At 48.0% G+C, this 16,003-nt stretch overlaps 1 protein-coding gene across 1 annotated transcript in view; it reads left to right on the top strand.

Annotated features, from left to right (window-relative positions):
* Positions 1 to 3,317: 3,317 nt before the first annotated feature.
* Positions 3,318 to 16,003, top strand: part of LOC132832669 (protein CutA homolog) — a 37,708-nt gene continuing 25,022 nt past the window's right edge. The window contains exons 1-2 of the mRNA XM_060850752.1: positions 3,318 to 3,369; positions 11,740 to 11,820. Of these exons, the coding sequence (XP_060706735.1) occupies positions 11,746 to 11,820 (75 nt within the window). The 5' untranslated portion in view covers positions 3,318 to 3,369; positions 11,740 to 11,745. The remainder of the gene's footprint in view (positions 3,370 to 11,739; positions 11,821 to 16,003) is intronic.

Raw genomic sequence — 16,003 nt, 5'->3', positions numbered from 1 at the left:
TCACAGCGGGGGGGGGTGTGTGTCCCCCATCGTCACAGCGGGGGGGGGGTAATATCCCCCAGGGTCACAGCGTGGGGGGGGGTATATCCCCCAGGGTCACAGCGGGGGGGGGGGTATATCCCCCAGGGTCACAGCGGGGGGGGGGGGGGTAATATCCCCCAGGGTCACAGCGGGGGTGGGGGGGTATATCCCCCAGGGTCACAGCGGGGGTGGGGGGGTATATCCCCCATCGTCACAGCGGGGGGGGGTGTGTGTCCCCCATCGTCACAGCCGGGGGGGGGGGTTTTATCCCCCATCGTCACAGCAGGGGGAGGGTATATCCCCCATCGTCACAGCGGGGGGGGGTGTGTGTCCCCCATCGTCACAGCCGGGGGGGGGGGTTTTATCCCCCATCGTCACAGCAGGGGGAGGGTATATCCCCCATCGTCACAGCGGGGGGGTATATCCCCCATCGTCACAGCGGGGGCGGGGGGTATATCCCCCAGGGTCACAGTGGGGGGGGTATATCCCCCATCGTCACAGCGGGGGGGTGGGTATATCCCCCATCGTCACAGCGGTGGGGGGTATATCCCCCAGGGTCACAGCGGGGGGGGTGGTATATCCCCCATCGTCACAGCGGGGGGGGGTATATACCCCAGGGTCACAGCAGTGAAGGGGGGTATATCCCCTAGGGTCACAGCGGTGGGGGGGGGGGTATATCCCCCAGGGTCACAGCGGGGGAGTGGTATATCCCCCATCGTCACAGTGGGGGGGTATATCCCTCAGGGTCACAGCGGTGGGGGGGGGTATATCCCCCAATGTCACAGCGGGGGGGTATATCCCCCAGGGTCACAGCGGGGGAGGGGATATCCCTCAGGGTCACAGCAGGGGAGGGGGGTATATCCCCCATCATCACAGCGGGTGTGTATATCCCCCAGGGTCACAGCGGGGGAGGGGGGTATATCCCCCATCGTCACAGCGGGGGGGGTATATCCCCCATCGCCACAGCGGGGGGGGTATATCCCCCAGGGTCACAGCGGGAGCGTATGTCCCCCAGGGTCAGAATGGGGGGGGTTTATGTCCCCCAGGTTCTGGAGTATACCCCCCCGGGGTCAGGGTGAGGTGTGTATGCCCCCCTGGATCAGAGTCATGGAGTATACCCCCCCCCCCCCCCCCCCCCCCCGTGGTCAGGGTAAGGGGTGTATGCCCCCCTGGATCAGAGTCATGGAGTATACCCTCCCGGGGTCAGGGTGAGGGGTGAATGCCCCCCTGGATCAGAGTCATGGAGTATACCCCCCCCCCCGGGGTCAGGGTGAGGGGTGTATGCCCTCCTGGATCAGGGTCATGGCGTATACCCCCCCAGGGTCAGGGTGAGGGGGGTATGACCCCCTGGATCAGAGTGAGGGGGGATGTTCCCCAGGGTCAGGGAGTATGACCCCATCGTTATAGTGTGGGTGCATGAGCCCAGGATCAGAGTGCACCCGAGGGTAAGTGGGGTGTCGTGTGTAGTTGTGTGTCCCAGTAGACCAGTGGAAGGTGAAGGGGCTTTGTGGAATACTTCAAATTTCCCCTGTTTGTAACTTCTATTGTTAGTTTATATATGTCTACATCACACCAGTAAATAATTGTGGCCCCAGCACTGATCTCTCTGCCATTCCATTGGTCCGGGCTTCTTGTCCTGAAAGTAGCTCCGTCATTCCAAATCCTTGTCTTCTGTTGATTGGCCAATCTGCCATCTTCAAGGATTTCAAATACATCTGTCCGGTGTAATTTCCCCTTTGTGGTATCAGGCTGCAGCTAGTCATTTGCAAAATATATTATTGACCTGGATGAGGAAATTGCATGACATCAAAATAAATGGGAAGGCAAGGGGGTGAGAATGACAGAATCTGCGAAGCGACTTGAACAGGTTAAGTGAGTGAGCAAAAACCTGAAAAGGTGCAGTTTTATGTGGGAAATGTGAGGTTTTTATACTTTGACAGGAATAGAGGAGATGCAATTTGCTTAAATGGAGAAGGACTGCAGAAAGCTGAGACATAGATGGATTTGAGAATCCCGTGTGAATCAGAATAATCTAGCATCTGTGCCTCTACGTCAAAGGGAATAAAATATAAAAAATAGGGAGGTATTGCTTAAACTGTGCAATGGATTGGTTGGACCAAAGGGTCTATTTCCATGCTGTATGACTCTACCTCAGTAAGGAGGAATTTGAGGTGCAGATAGGGCTATTTCTGCCGTTGTCCTTTCCAGTGCCTCGACGGATGCCAAGTTATCCGGTTTCATTTCTGTTGAGATTTTATAGCAGTTGATAACAACCGAGTGACTTGCTGGGCCATTTCAGAGGGCAGTAAAAGAGTCAACTACATTGCCATGGATCTGGAGACTCAGTATTGACCAGGCCAGGAGAGGATGGCAGATTTCCTTTCCTGAAGGACATGAATGAGCCAGATGGGTTTTGCCGACAGTCAGCAATGGTTTGTGGTTGTCAGTCGATTCTTAATTCCAGATTTTTAAAATTGAATTCAAAGTCTATCATTTGCTGTGACCGAGTCGAACCTGGTCCACAGAACGTTGGCTGAATTTATGGATTAGTTATATAGCAATAATATCACAAAGGTATCGCCTTCCCTATATATCGACCAACAAACACCAAACTACGCTGATCTCATTTACCTGCACTTAGTCCATAGCCTACCATGCCCTGGTACTTTAAATACTCCTCTAGATGCTTCTTTCATGTTTAATCTCCTCTGAACCACTTATTCCTCACCTTAAACTTGTGCCCTCTGGTCTTCTGCTATGAGGAAAAGATTCTAATGGTCCACCTCTGTGTCTTATATTTTTGTTGATATCGGTCAGATTCCCCCCCCCTCCTCCGTCTCCTCTTCCAAGGTCTATCCTGATAACTGAGATTTTTTTTAATCCCAGGCAACATCCTGGTGAATCTCCTCTGCACCTCCTCCAATAACATTCCTTCCGATAGTGTAATGAGCAGAACCGCACACCATATTTCGTTTGTGGCCTAACCAATGTTTTACAAAGTTGTAATAAGTATATTCCGTGTCCCGGCTAAAGAAGGCAGCATTTCGTATGCCTTCTTCATCACCCTGTCCACTTGCGCTGACACCTTTCAGGAATCTATCCCCTTGCTCCTCACTAATGACCTACCATTCATTGTGTGTATCCTTCCCTGGTTAGACCTCCCAAAATGCATCACATACAACTGTATAGCACATTCTTCAGTCCATGGTGACCTCACACTTACTGGGATTAAATTCCATCTGCCGTTGCTCTGCTCAATTTATCGGCTGACCACTATCTGACTGGAGCATGAGATCATCCTCTTCAGTATCGACAGCACCAACAGTTTTTGTGTCATCTGCAAAAATAGTAAGTACGCCTTTTACATTCCCATCCAAGAACTCGTTGTGAACAACAGGAGTCCCAGCCCATATCCCTGTCGTACACTGCTGGTCACAGACTTCCAATGACACAAACAAGGAGTTGTGCCTGAAACGTTGACTCTCCTGCTCTTTGGATGCTGCCTGACCTGCTGTGCTTTTCCAGCGCCACACTTTTCGACCCTGATCTCCAGCATCTGCAGGCCTTGCTTTCTCCTTTGCCTCCTATTTATAAGCCAGGTTTGGATCCAGTTTGTTAACTTGCCTTGGCTCAACATGGAGGAGAAAGTGAGGACTGCAGATGCTGGAGATCAGAGCTGAAAATGTGTTGCTGGAAAAGCGCAGCAGGTGAGGCAGCATCCAAGGAGCAGGAGAATCGACGTTTTGGGCATAAACCCTTCTTCAGGAATCAACATGGGCTGTTATCTTTTGGATCAGCCTTCCATATGAAACTTGGTCAGAGGCCTGACTGAAGTCCATCTAAATCACAGCAACCGCACTACCCTCATGAATACATTTAGGCATCCTTTCAAAAAAACTCAGTTATGTTAGTCAGAGAGGGTCTCCCTCGAGCAAATCTGTACTGACGATCCCTGCCTTTCCAAACTTTGATGAATCCTGTCCCTCAGAGGCTTTTTAAATAATTTTCTGTACCACTGACATCAAACTAACTGGTCTGTAAATAACTGCTGTCCTCCTTTAAAGAAAAGCTTAGCTGTCCTCTAATCGTCTCTAATGTCAACTATAGCCAGCGAAGTATTAAATATGTCTGCAAGGGCCCCAGCAATCTCCTCTCTTGCCTCCCATATCAGGCCCTGGGGATTTATGCACCTTCCTGCCTGCTAAAACATCTAACCATCTCCTTATTAATCTTAACGTGTTGAGGAACCTCAGCATTCCAACTGAAATCCCCAGCTACAATGTTTTTCTTCTCTCTGAGGCCCCAGTCCTTCCCTGTTAACCTTTTTACAGTTAAGACACTTATAAAGTACCTTGGGGTTTTCCTTAGTCCTCATGTGGAATCCTAATGGTCCAAGATATTTTATGGCCAATCTTTGCCCTCCTAATGTTTTTTTAAAGCAAACCCCTGCACTCTATATTTTTAAGGGCCTCCCCTATTTTTAATGCATTGTACCCAGCATATTCTTTCTTCCTTTTTCTTTATAAAACTCTCAGTATCCCCTGATATCCAGGATTTCCCAGGACTTGTTGCCCTTGTCCTTCACTCTCAGGGGGACACGCTGGCCCTGAATTCTCACCATACCACTTTCCAAAAGTAGACTTACCTGTGTGTAGCTGCTCCCAGTTTATGTCCGTCAGATCCTGTCTAATGATTTTGGAATTGGCCCTCCCCCAGTTTGGGCACTTAACTTGTGCAATATCGGCCCATAATGCGTTTGAAACTTACGGACTCACGGTCACTCCCCAAAATGATTTCCCTACTGAAACTTCAACCGCTTGACCGGCTTCGTTCCACAGCATTAGATCTAGCACTGCCCCATCTCTAGTCAGACTGTCTACCCAATGGCACCAAAAGCTCTCCTGGGTGCACTTCAAAAATTCCACCCTGTCTAATCCTTTTGCAATGGGGTGTTCTGAGTTAATGTGAACAAAGTTGAAATCCTCGACAACTATTTCTCTTGCACTTCTCTGTCATTTGCGTACATGTCTGCTCCCCTCTCCATTTGACTGTTGGAGGGCCTATAATGTAATCCCAGCAAAGTAATCGTCCCTTTTCTTTTGTTTCTAAGCTCTACCCAAACAGTATCATTTGTAGAGCCTTTGAGCCCCCTCATTACCGTAGTGACTGTTTCCTTTATCAAAAATTCAATGCCACCACCCCTCTCTCGCATCCCAGCACCACTGTGCCTGAAATGATTATACGCCGCAATGTTGAGCTGTCTGTCCTGCTGTTCCTTCACCATGCCTCCATGATTACAACAATGTACTGTTCCCACATGCTCTCAGTTCCTCTGCCTCGCCTGTCAAACTCTCGACATTAAATTGGTGCCATATGCCTTATCCTGCCCATGCCTTCTCCACCTACTGGAGTGTCCTAATGTTCCTTCTGTGTTGGATTGGACCTTATATTTACAGTAGGTACCCAACCCCCTGCCAGATCAGTTTAAGACCTCCCCACCACATGAGCAAACCTCCCAGCAATGATATTGGACCCATTCCAGTTCAGATGCAACCTGCCCAGCTGGTACAGATTCTAACCCATCTCCGACGCTGTCCCCAGGATCTAAAGCTGGACCTCCGCCTATACCATGCCTTCAGCCACACGTTCATCTGTCCTATCTTCCTGCTCCTGTACTCAGCACATTGTACTGGAGATTACAACCTGAGTAGTTTTCATCTTTCATCTCGGAGAAAGTGAGGACTGCAGAGTCGGGAGTGTGGTGCTGGAAAAGCACAGCCGATCAGGCAGCATCTGAGGAGCGGGAGAATCGACATTTCAGACACTCCTGCTGAAGGGCTTATGCCCGAAACGTCGACTCTCCTGCTTCGCGGGTGCTGCCTGACCTGCCGTGCTTTTCCAGCACACTCACGACTTCCCCTTTAGTCGGCCAGCGAATTCTCTGAAGCTCCTGTTGCAGGACCTCATTTTATTTATTTTTAACCTCATGTCATTGGTGCCGACACATACCACAACTGCCGGCTGTTCACCCTCTCTGTTCAGATTGCCTTGCAGCAGCTTTGTGACGTCCCTGACCCTGGCAACAGGGAGGCAGCACACCATTCACCAGTCTTGCTTGTTGGTACGTAATCCCCTGTTGGCTCTCCTGCCCATTGAGTCCCTGATCACTCAAGCTGTTCCCTCCTCTGCTGTACAACAGAACAACCAACCTGCCTGTTGTTGCCTTCCCCCCGGAGGCCATTCCCCCACCGCAAGTATACAACACGGTATATCTGTTTGAGGGAGGGATGATTACAAAGGGCTCCCACACTACCTGCCCGCAGTTGCTGGTCTGGTGTCAACTTCCTGTTGTTATTCCTTCCCTCCACCCATATTGGATTCTATGTTATCCGATCAAAGGTCGCTTCTTGTTTTCCCACCTATTCCATCCAGCGCGCACAGGGCTACCCCACCACCACCTCTTCCTGCCAGTCCTTTTCAAAAGTGACACATCGCTGAGTATTTAATTGCCAACTTCGATTTCCTGGGGGCCGTATCTCCATAATGGCTAAAACATCGTAATCATTAACGTCTGTTTGTGCAGTTAATTATTTTGTACTGAGGACTGCATGTATTTAAGTGAAGAGCCATTAGTTTTTCCCTTTTGCCATTCTTTCATCCCTTTAACCCTATTGCCTGTTTATTTATGCATTTTGTCCCATTCTGGGTACCTTTGCTCTCAAGCCCCCCACCCTCCCCCCCCGCCCTCCATCCACCCACCTTTCTCCCGCTGTCACTTCTATTTAGTTCAAGTCCCTACTGTCTCTCGGAAACATTTAGCCTTGCACATGAGGCACCAGGAAGCACCAGTGCTGTGAATCTATGTGTGGTAAGATCATTCTGAGGTGTGATTTTGTGTGTTTCCCCGTGAAACTTCAGTTCCTATTTTTCTTTTCTCTAATTCTCTCTCTCTCTCTCTGTCTGTCTGTCTGTCTGTCTCGCTCTCTCTCTGTCTCGCGCTGTCAGCAAGGTTGTCCAGTTCACAGTGCTTGTTAACAAAGTGGGGATGAGTTGCAGTTTTGAACCCCCACAGTTCATGTGACTGAGGACTCCCCCACAGTACAATTAGGGAGTACTGTCGTCAATGAAGGAATGGCTAATGTAAAGAATCCCTACAGTGTGAAAGCAGGCTGGTTGGCCAGTCGAGTCCACATTGACACAACCCTCCCAGCCCACCCCACGGCTAACACACCTACCCTGCACATCCCTGGACAGTATGGGGCAATTTAACATGGCCAGTTCATTTAACCTGCACATCTTTGGACTGTGGGAGGAAATCTACGCAGATACAAGGATAATGTACAAACTCCACCTGAGGCTGGAATCGAACCTGTGTCCCTGGTGCTGTGAGGCAGCAGTGCTAACCACTGAGCCACTGTGCTGCCCTAACATATTGAGATCCCACTAACATATGTACTTAGTTGATACACAACGGGGGGAGGCATCAACACCCTGGGTGAGATATCTCACTGACTGGGTGTGGGAAAGGACAGCCATTGACACACAGTCACACCTTTAAGATACATCTACATGTCCCTGGGGGTGCTGGGTTGTTTTGGTTTTGTGTGAGTGAATACGTCTCACTAAGAAGTGAACAAACTGGAGCGGTTAGCTTGAGGTAGTTCCCTCTAGCAGGCATGTTAGTGTCTCGTTTTAATTACTAATTTCATTTAGTACGTTTGGTTCTGAGCTTAGGACTTTACAGCTTGCTGCTTTAATAATTGCTTTCAGTTCTTAATTTCCCGACTCCTAATCTGCAATGAAGAGTCGAGCTTTGGCATTCAATCAGATTAGATTACTTACAGTGTGGAAACAGGCCCTTCGGCCCAACAAGTCCACACCGACCCGCCAAAGCGCAACCCACCCATACCCCTACATTTACTCCTTTACCTAAGACTATGGGGCGATTTAGCATGGTCAGTTCACCTGTGGGAGGAAACCGGAGCACCCGGAGGAAACCCACGCAGACACAGGGAGAATGTGCAAACTCCACACAGTCAGTCGCCCGAGTTGGGAATTGAACCCGGGTCTCTGGCGCTGTGAGGCAGCAGTGCTGACCACTGTGCCACCGTGCCGCCCATGTCATGTGGGCAGAGGAATAGGAACAGACTATTCCAGCTTGCCCTGCCTTTCAATTATATTCTGGCTGACTTGTATCGTAACTCCATTTACTCAGTTTGGTTCCACATTCATTCGTCTCCTTGTTCAACTAAAATCTGTCAAACTCAATCTTGGTATCCTCTGACGATTCATAGATTGTTGGGAGAGGGAGTTTCAGATCTCCACTTTTTAACAATTCATCTGAGACCTGGCTGCTATGACTCGGCCAGTGTTCACTGTGCATCCCTTGGTGCCTTAAAGAAGCTGCCTTCTTGAACCACTGCAGTCCATGTGCTGTCAGACAACCCACGTTGTCATTAGGGAGGGAATTCCAGGAGTTTTGACCCAGCAACAGTGAAGGAATGCGATGCGGTTTCCAATTAAGTTGGAATGTCATGTTGAGGTTGTGCAGGATGTCGGTGAGGACTCTTCCGAAATACTGTGTCCAGTTCTGGTCATCCGGTTTTAGGAAGGAAATTATTAAGCTGGAAATGTTAAAAAAACATCAAACTTTCAAAGCTTGACCGATATCCTGATCAGTTAAAAGCACACAGACAGCCCAACCAGTCATTCATCTCACTGTCAGCTGTCAGTATAACCTGCTCACTATCCAAACTGTGAAAGGATCTGCGTTTGTACTGTCTTTAATGACTTCCGTGTTTATCGAACAATCGTAGACTTCGAGGGGACCTAATGAAGAGAGACTTGGAGGAATTTTTTTTCTTAATCATAGACTAATATAGAGTGGAAACAGACCTTTCAGTCCAACTCACCCTTGTTGATAGGCATTCTAAATTAATCTAGTCCCATTTACCAGTATTTGACCCATGTCCCTCTGAACTCTTCCTAGTCACATACCCACCCTTTTAAATGTTGCAATTGTACCAGCCTCCATCACTTCCTCTGGCAGCTCATTCCATACACGCGCCACCCTCTGTGTGAAACATTGCCCTTCAGAGGCTTTTGGATGAGCCATTCTCTGATCTCCCGCATGGTCTGTCCCGAAACTTCGGCTCTCTCCGCTCCCGTTTAAAGTATTGTTGCTTTTGATCTTTTTAAACGAACCTCACAAAGACGGTAGTTACTGCTCCCAGAAACTGAGGAAATCGGCTCCAACGCAGAAGAGAAAGCCCCTAAAAAATAGGAGCAGCTCTTACAGCCAGGATTCTCTCCCAGCCGTTGCTGGTCATGGACCTTAGGGTCACTCACTGGCCAGCCTTTACAGCTGATTGTCCAAAGGGCAGTCACGATTCAACCCCATTTTGGAGTCATATATATAGGGCAGACCGGGTGAGGATGGCAGATTTCATTCACTAAGCGAGATTAGTAAACCTAAAGGACGTGGATGTACCAGATGGGTTTTTTTAAAAAAATGGCTAGTTGTATTGGCTACATGACTTTTATTGAATTTCACCGTCTGCCATGATGGGATTCAAACTCAGTCCCCACAACATTAGCTCTCGATTTCCCAGTACAGTGACATTAATACTGTATCACTCATAGAGTCATAGAGATGTACAGCACGGAAAGCGACCATTCGGTCCAACTTGTCCATGCCAGCCAGATATCCCAACCCAATCTAGTCCCACCTGCCAGCACCCGGCCCGTATCCCTGTAAACCCTTCCTATTCATATACCCATCCAGATGCCTTTTAAATGTTGCAATTGTACCACCCTCCACCACTTCCTCTGGCGGCTCATTCCATACACGTACCACCCTCTGCATGTAAAAGTTGCCCCTTAGGTATCTTTTATATCTTTCTCCTCTCTCCCTAAACCTAGAGTAGTAAGGGTATGGAATGCTTTGCCTGCAATGGTAGTAGATTTACCAAATTTAAGTGCATTGAAGTCATCATTGGACAAGCATATGGACATACATGGAATAGCGTAGGTTAGATGGGCTTCAGATTGGTATGACAGGTCGGCGCAACATCGAGGGCCGAAGGGCCTGTACTGCGCTGTAATGTTCTATGCTCTATGCCCTCTAGCTCTGGACTCCTCCACCCCAGGGACAAGTCCTTGTCTGGTTACCCTATCCATGCCCCTCATGATTTTATAAACTTCTGTAAAGTCACCCCTCTGCCTCCGACGCTCCAGGGAAAATAGTCCCAGCCTGTTCAGCCTCTCCCTGTAGCTCAAATCCTCCCAGTGTTTTCTGTTATTGGTAAGACCAGAACTCAGGAATGCAGTCTGAGTAAGAAGTCTCCCTTTTGAGATAGAATCCCTACAGTGAGAAAGCAGGCCATTCAGCCCATTGATCTCCAAACAGCATCCCGCCCAGATTTACTCCCCCTATCCTCTCCCTGTAACTCTGCATTTACCGTGATTAATCCACTTAGCCTGCACATCGCCTGGACACTATCGACAATTTAGCATGGCTAATCCACCTAGTAGAAATGGGGAGTTTATTTTTTGCCCAGAACAAATTTCATTCCTCAGGAAATCAATGGAGGTGGAATTATCGAGTACTTTCACAGCTCAATTAGATCGGGAAGCCGGGGTTAAAGATGGCAGACAGCAACACGAGATTAATGCCAGGGTCAGATCTGCCATGGCCTTATCAAATGGCAGGGCAGACTTGAATGTCCAAACGGCCTATCCTGCTGCTAAGTACAGAGGAACCTCGATTATCTGGCATTCGATTATCCGAATTTCGGAATGTCCGGACAAGATCGCAAGGTCCCGGTGCTTGGCTGAACTGTGCTATCCGGCACTCAATCATCCGAACGTTCGATTATCCGAGCAAAATACTCACCTGCCACAGTTGTGTGGATAATCGGGGTTCCTCTGGAATATGTTCCTAAAATGCTTTACAACGATGAATGGCTTTTCCGGAGAATAGCTGTTGTTACAGTCTGTCACGTGGTCACTTCAGGTGCACACAGCAGGGGCTCCGACAGACAGCAGTGTGATAATGACCAAAATCTCTGCTTTGTGTGATGCTGATTTTGTGATAAGTATTGATCACACACTGGAGAGAAAGCCCTCAGCCCTTCTGCAGAGTGGTGTGGGAGAATCTCTCGCGTCCACCTGAGAAGCCAGGCGGACCTGTAATGTAACACCTCTGCAGAGAGACGGCACTTCCGACACTGCAGTGCTCCCACAGCGCTGCCCTTGAATGCATAACATCCTCTGTTATAGGATAGAAGGCCTATAGTGTGGAAGCAGGCTATTCGGCCCATCCAGTCCCACAAGGACCCTCCGAAGAGCGAGCAACCAACCCACCCCTTCCCTGTAACCCTGTGCTTCCCATGGCTAGTCCACCTAGCCTCAACACTCTGGGACAATTTAGCACGGTCAGTCCACCCTGACCTGCACACCTCTGGACTGTGGGTAGAAACCCACGCAAACGTGAGGAGAATGTGCAAACTCCACACAATCAGTCTCCCGACGCTGAAATCAAACCCGACTCCCTAGCGTTGTGAGGCAGCGGTGCTAACTGCTGAGACATTGCGCTGCTAGAAAAGATTCAGCACAGACTCAGTGGGTCGATTGGTCTCTTTCTGTGAGCCTGCTATGTTATCAGAAAGTTCTGTCAGTGCCTGTTTCCAACGCCTCTTCTCTGGTGTCCGTCTGCAGAGGGGAATGCATGACCTCAGGCATTTGCTGGGCAGCGTGAAACTAAGCCTCAAACACAGCCCCTTCAGAGCCACAATGCTTGTAAGTTTTTTTTTCACTTTCCCTTTATACTGTAATTTCCTCTCTCAAACTCGGCAACAAGACCAAACAGTGCCTCCTATTTCCACGCACGCGCCTCTCCACTTTACCCTCTCTTAATGAATACTTATCTGGGAGGGGGAAGGCTGAGGAGTGAACTGCTAGAGACCTTTTAAAGTTCTGAAAGCGATTAATTTTCTCTGCTGGGGACAAATGCCTCCATGTTTCTGCACAGGGAGACCAAAATTGAGGTCAACTATAAACACAAAAATAAGAAATTGTGGAGTGGGGTGGGGTGGGGGGGGCGTGGTGATAAAGGCATGGACTTGCTGAAAACTTATTGAATTGAATTGAATTTATTGTCATGTGTACTGAGGGAAAGCTTTGTCTTGCAAGCAATACAGGCAGATCACAGATAGTAAATAATAGGTAAACAGCAGTAAAAACACAGTCCAGGTACAGGCGAATGTTAAGAGTTTGTGAGTCCATTCAGTATTCTAACAACAGTCGGGTAGAAACTGTAGTGCACCCGGCTGGTGTGTGTGTTCCAGGCCTCTGTACCTTCTCCCTCGATGAAAAATGTTTTGTTGGAAAAGCGCAGCAGGTCAGGCAGCATGAAGGCTTCATCAGGAAGGCTTATGTCCGAAACGTCGATTCTCCTGCTCCTTGGATGCTGCCTGACCTGCTGCGCTTTTTCAGCAACACATTTTTCAGCTCTGATCTCCAGCAGCTGCAGTCCTCATTTTCTCCTTCTCCCCCGATGGTAGAGGTTGTAGAAAAACATTGCCAGGGTGGGATGGATCTTTGAGAATGTTGGCGGCCTTTCCTTGACAATAGGCCTGGAAGATGGATTCTATCGATGGGAGGTTGGCCTTTGTGATTGTCCGGGCTGAGTTCCCCACTCTCTGTAACCGTCTCCGATCTTGAATGGTACAGTTGCCATACCAGGTAGTGATACATCCAGACAGAATGCTCTCGATGGCACACCTATAAAGGTTGGCAAGGATTTTCGCTGCCTGAGGAAGAAGAGATGTTGGGCCTTTGTAACCAATGAGTCCACATGAAGAGTCCAAGAAAGCTTATTCTGGATGACCACTCCCAGGAGCTTGACACTCTCCACTCACTCCACCTCTGTGCTGTTAATGTGTAGAGGGGCATGAATAACATCCCACCGAAAGTCAATAATGCGTTCCTTGGTTTTGCTGGCATTGAGAGCTAAGTTGTTCTCTGCACCAGTTTCCCAGGTCTTCCACCACCCGTCTGTAGTCTGTTTCGTCGCCATCTGAGATTCGACCGACTATGGTGGTGTCATCAGCGAACTTGTAAATGGCATTAGTCTGGTATTTGGCAACGTAGTCAAGGGGATACAGTGAGTACAGTAAGGGGCTGAATATGCACCCCTGGGGGGGCTCCAGTGTTGAGTGTTAGTGAGGATAAAATATGGTCCCAATCTTCACTGATTGTGGCCTGTGGGTCAGGAAATTGAGGATCCAGTTGCAGGGAGCGGGGCTTAGGCCGAGATCACTAAGTTTAGTAATCAGTCTTACAGGGATAATAGTGTTGAAAGCTGAACTGTAGTCAATGAGTAGGATTGTTACGTAGCTGTTCTTAGTGTCAAGATGTTCTAGGGAGGAGTGAAGGGCAGGTGACACGGCATCTGATGGGGATCTGTTGGTCCGACAGGCAAATTGGAATGGGTCAAGAGTAGTGGGGAGGCTGGAGTTGATTAATGCCATGACCAGCCTTTCAAAGCACTTCATGACCATCGAGGTTAGGGCACTGGGCGGTAGTCATTGAGACATGCTGCATGAGCCTTCTTAGGCACGGGGATGATGTTGGCCCTTTTGAAACAGGCAGGGACAGTGGCCTGCTGCAGGGAGAGGTTAAAGATGTCCGAGAAGACCTCTGCCAGTTGATCTACGCAAGCTCTGAGTGCACGGCCTGGTACTCTGTCCGGTCCCATCGCTTTCCTTGGACTCGCACGAAGGAAAACTGACCTGACCTCTTTGATGCTGTGACTGTTGGGAGAGGTTCATCAGGACTTGTCAGAATAGGCTCAAAGCGAGCATGGGAGGTGTTGAGACGATCTGGGAGGGATGTGTCATCATCTGCTATCTTGCACTGTCTCTTCTTCGAACCTGTGTTGTCATTCAGTCCTTGCCATAGTCGCTGGGTGTCTGCCTGGGGCTCTAGTTTGGATCGGTATTGATCCTTGGCTGTCTTAATGGCTCTGCGAAGGTCAGACTTGGATTCCTTATATTTGAGTAGGTCTCCTGATCTGAAGGCCTCACACCTGGTAGAACTAACAGCCACAAAAGTGTGGATAAAATGATTGTCCTTAATGTATTTAATTTGAAGTTAAAAATCACACAACACCAGGTTACTGTCCAACAGGTTTATTTGGAAATACTAGCTTTCAGGTTGCTGCTGCTTCATCAGGTAACTAGTGAGGCAGGATCATAAGACACTGAATTTATAGTAAAAGGTCACAGTGCCATGCAATTAAAACAATATATTGAACAAACCTAGATTGTTGTTAAGTTTTTCGTCTTTTAGAGAGGGTTGCTGGTATCGATTCCTTAATATGTAAATCCCAAAACTTCTTTCAAGTCACATTCCTGAGATAATTTAAGGTTTTATAAAAAAAAGTGACATCTCCGTTCAGACAATGCGTTAAAGATGTGAGGTTAGACTCTGTGTGTATTCAAATCTTGAGTCAGACTGGTTCTATTTCTAATGTAGGAATCAATAAAATGTCACATGGATTGACTGCCTGCATACTGTGAGCTTTTAGAACAAAATAGAGTTATATCTGGAAATACAATTCTGCAAATGCAGATTCATTCTATAGACTTATATGTGTGTTTGTGTGCATGCGAGGGAGGGAGAGAGAGAGTGTAAGTGTGTGCACATATGTGTAAGCTCTTGGTAGTGTGTGTGCAACGGAGTATAAGCCTACCAAGCACACACGCTCACATGCACACACACACACATGCACACACTTGCATGTACACAAACTCTCACTCTCACAGACGCGTGTGCACACATATAAATCTATTGGGTGAATTTGCATTTGCAGAATTGTATTTGCATTTTATAAATTTCTGCTTTCAAAATAGAACCAGTCTGACTCAAGACTGGAATACAGACAGACTCTAACCTCACACCTTTAATGCATTGTCTGAACTGAGATGTCACTTTTTTTCCATAAAACCTTAAGTTATCTTGAGAATGTGACTTGAAAGTAGTTCTGGGATTTACATATTAATGAATCAATACCTGCAGCCCATTCTAAAAAGAGAAAGACTTAACAACAGTTTAGGTGTGTTCAATATATCATATCAGTTGCATGACACTGTGATCTTTTGCAATAAATTCTGATCCTGCCTCACTAGCTACCTGATGAAGGAACAGCGCTCTGAAGGCTGGTGCTTCTAAATAAACCTGTTGGACCATAACCTGGTGTTGTGTGATTTTTAACTTTGTCCACCCCAGTCCAACACCGACTCCTCCACATCATTTAATTTGAAGGCATATAGGTCCATGGGGAAGGAACAGGAGGGTGTGTGTGTGTGTGTGTAGGTTATTCCTGTTATTTTCGTCCAGCTCTGAGTTAGCAGTTTGCATGTGTGTACTGCATACACTGTTATAGTGCTTAATTGCACATTAAATAACTGAAGGCCCCTGGGCTCTGAAGATGGTGTGAACTGCTTGATTGAATGTCACTGCTGGACAGAGTGATTACTTGCCATTGATTTTAGTTGTCTGCTTCATTCTCGCAAGGCTTACTGACTGCTCAGCCTCTGGAACTGACGGGGCGGACAGGGTTTGAAGCTTTTTCTTTCCCAAGCTCTGCACAATTCTCTGTCTGGGAACGTGGGAGCAGGAGGAGTCCATTCGGCCCTTCAAATCTGCTCCACCGTTCAGTAAGACCATGGGTGACCTGGTCTGAACTCCATCTTGTTGTCTGTACATTACAATCTTTGATTCTTTTGTCTATCAAAGCTTCCAACTCAGCCATGAATAACTTTAAACAGCTTCTCTGTATGTCTGTGCACACGTGTGTGTCTGTGCACGTGTGTGTGTCTGTGTGTGTACGTGTATGTGTGAGAGAAAGACAAATATAAGCCCTATCTTCACCTTCCTCCCAGCTCGGTACCCAGTCAGTCACATGTGGACTCGCTTC

Source organism: Hemiscyllium ocellatum, chromosome 35, assembly GCF_020745735.1.
Source record: "Hemiscyllium ocellatum isolate sHemOce1 chromosome 35, sHemOce1.pat.X.cur, whole genome shotgun sequence".
Classification (NCBI taxonomy): Eukaryota; Metazoa; Chordata; class Chondrichthyes; order Orectolobiformes; family Hemiscylliidae; genus Hemiscyllium; species Hemiscyllium ocellatum.
Note: the sequence above shows the minus strand (reverse complement) of the source record. Positions and strands in the feature narration are given on the sequence as shown.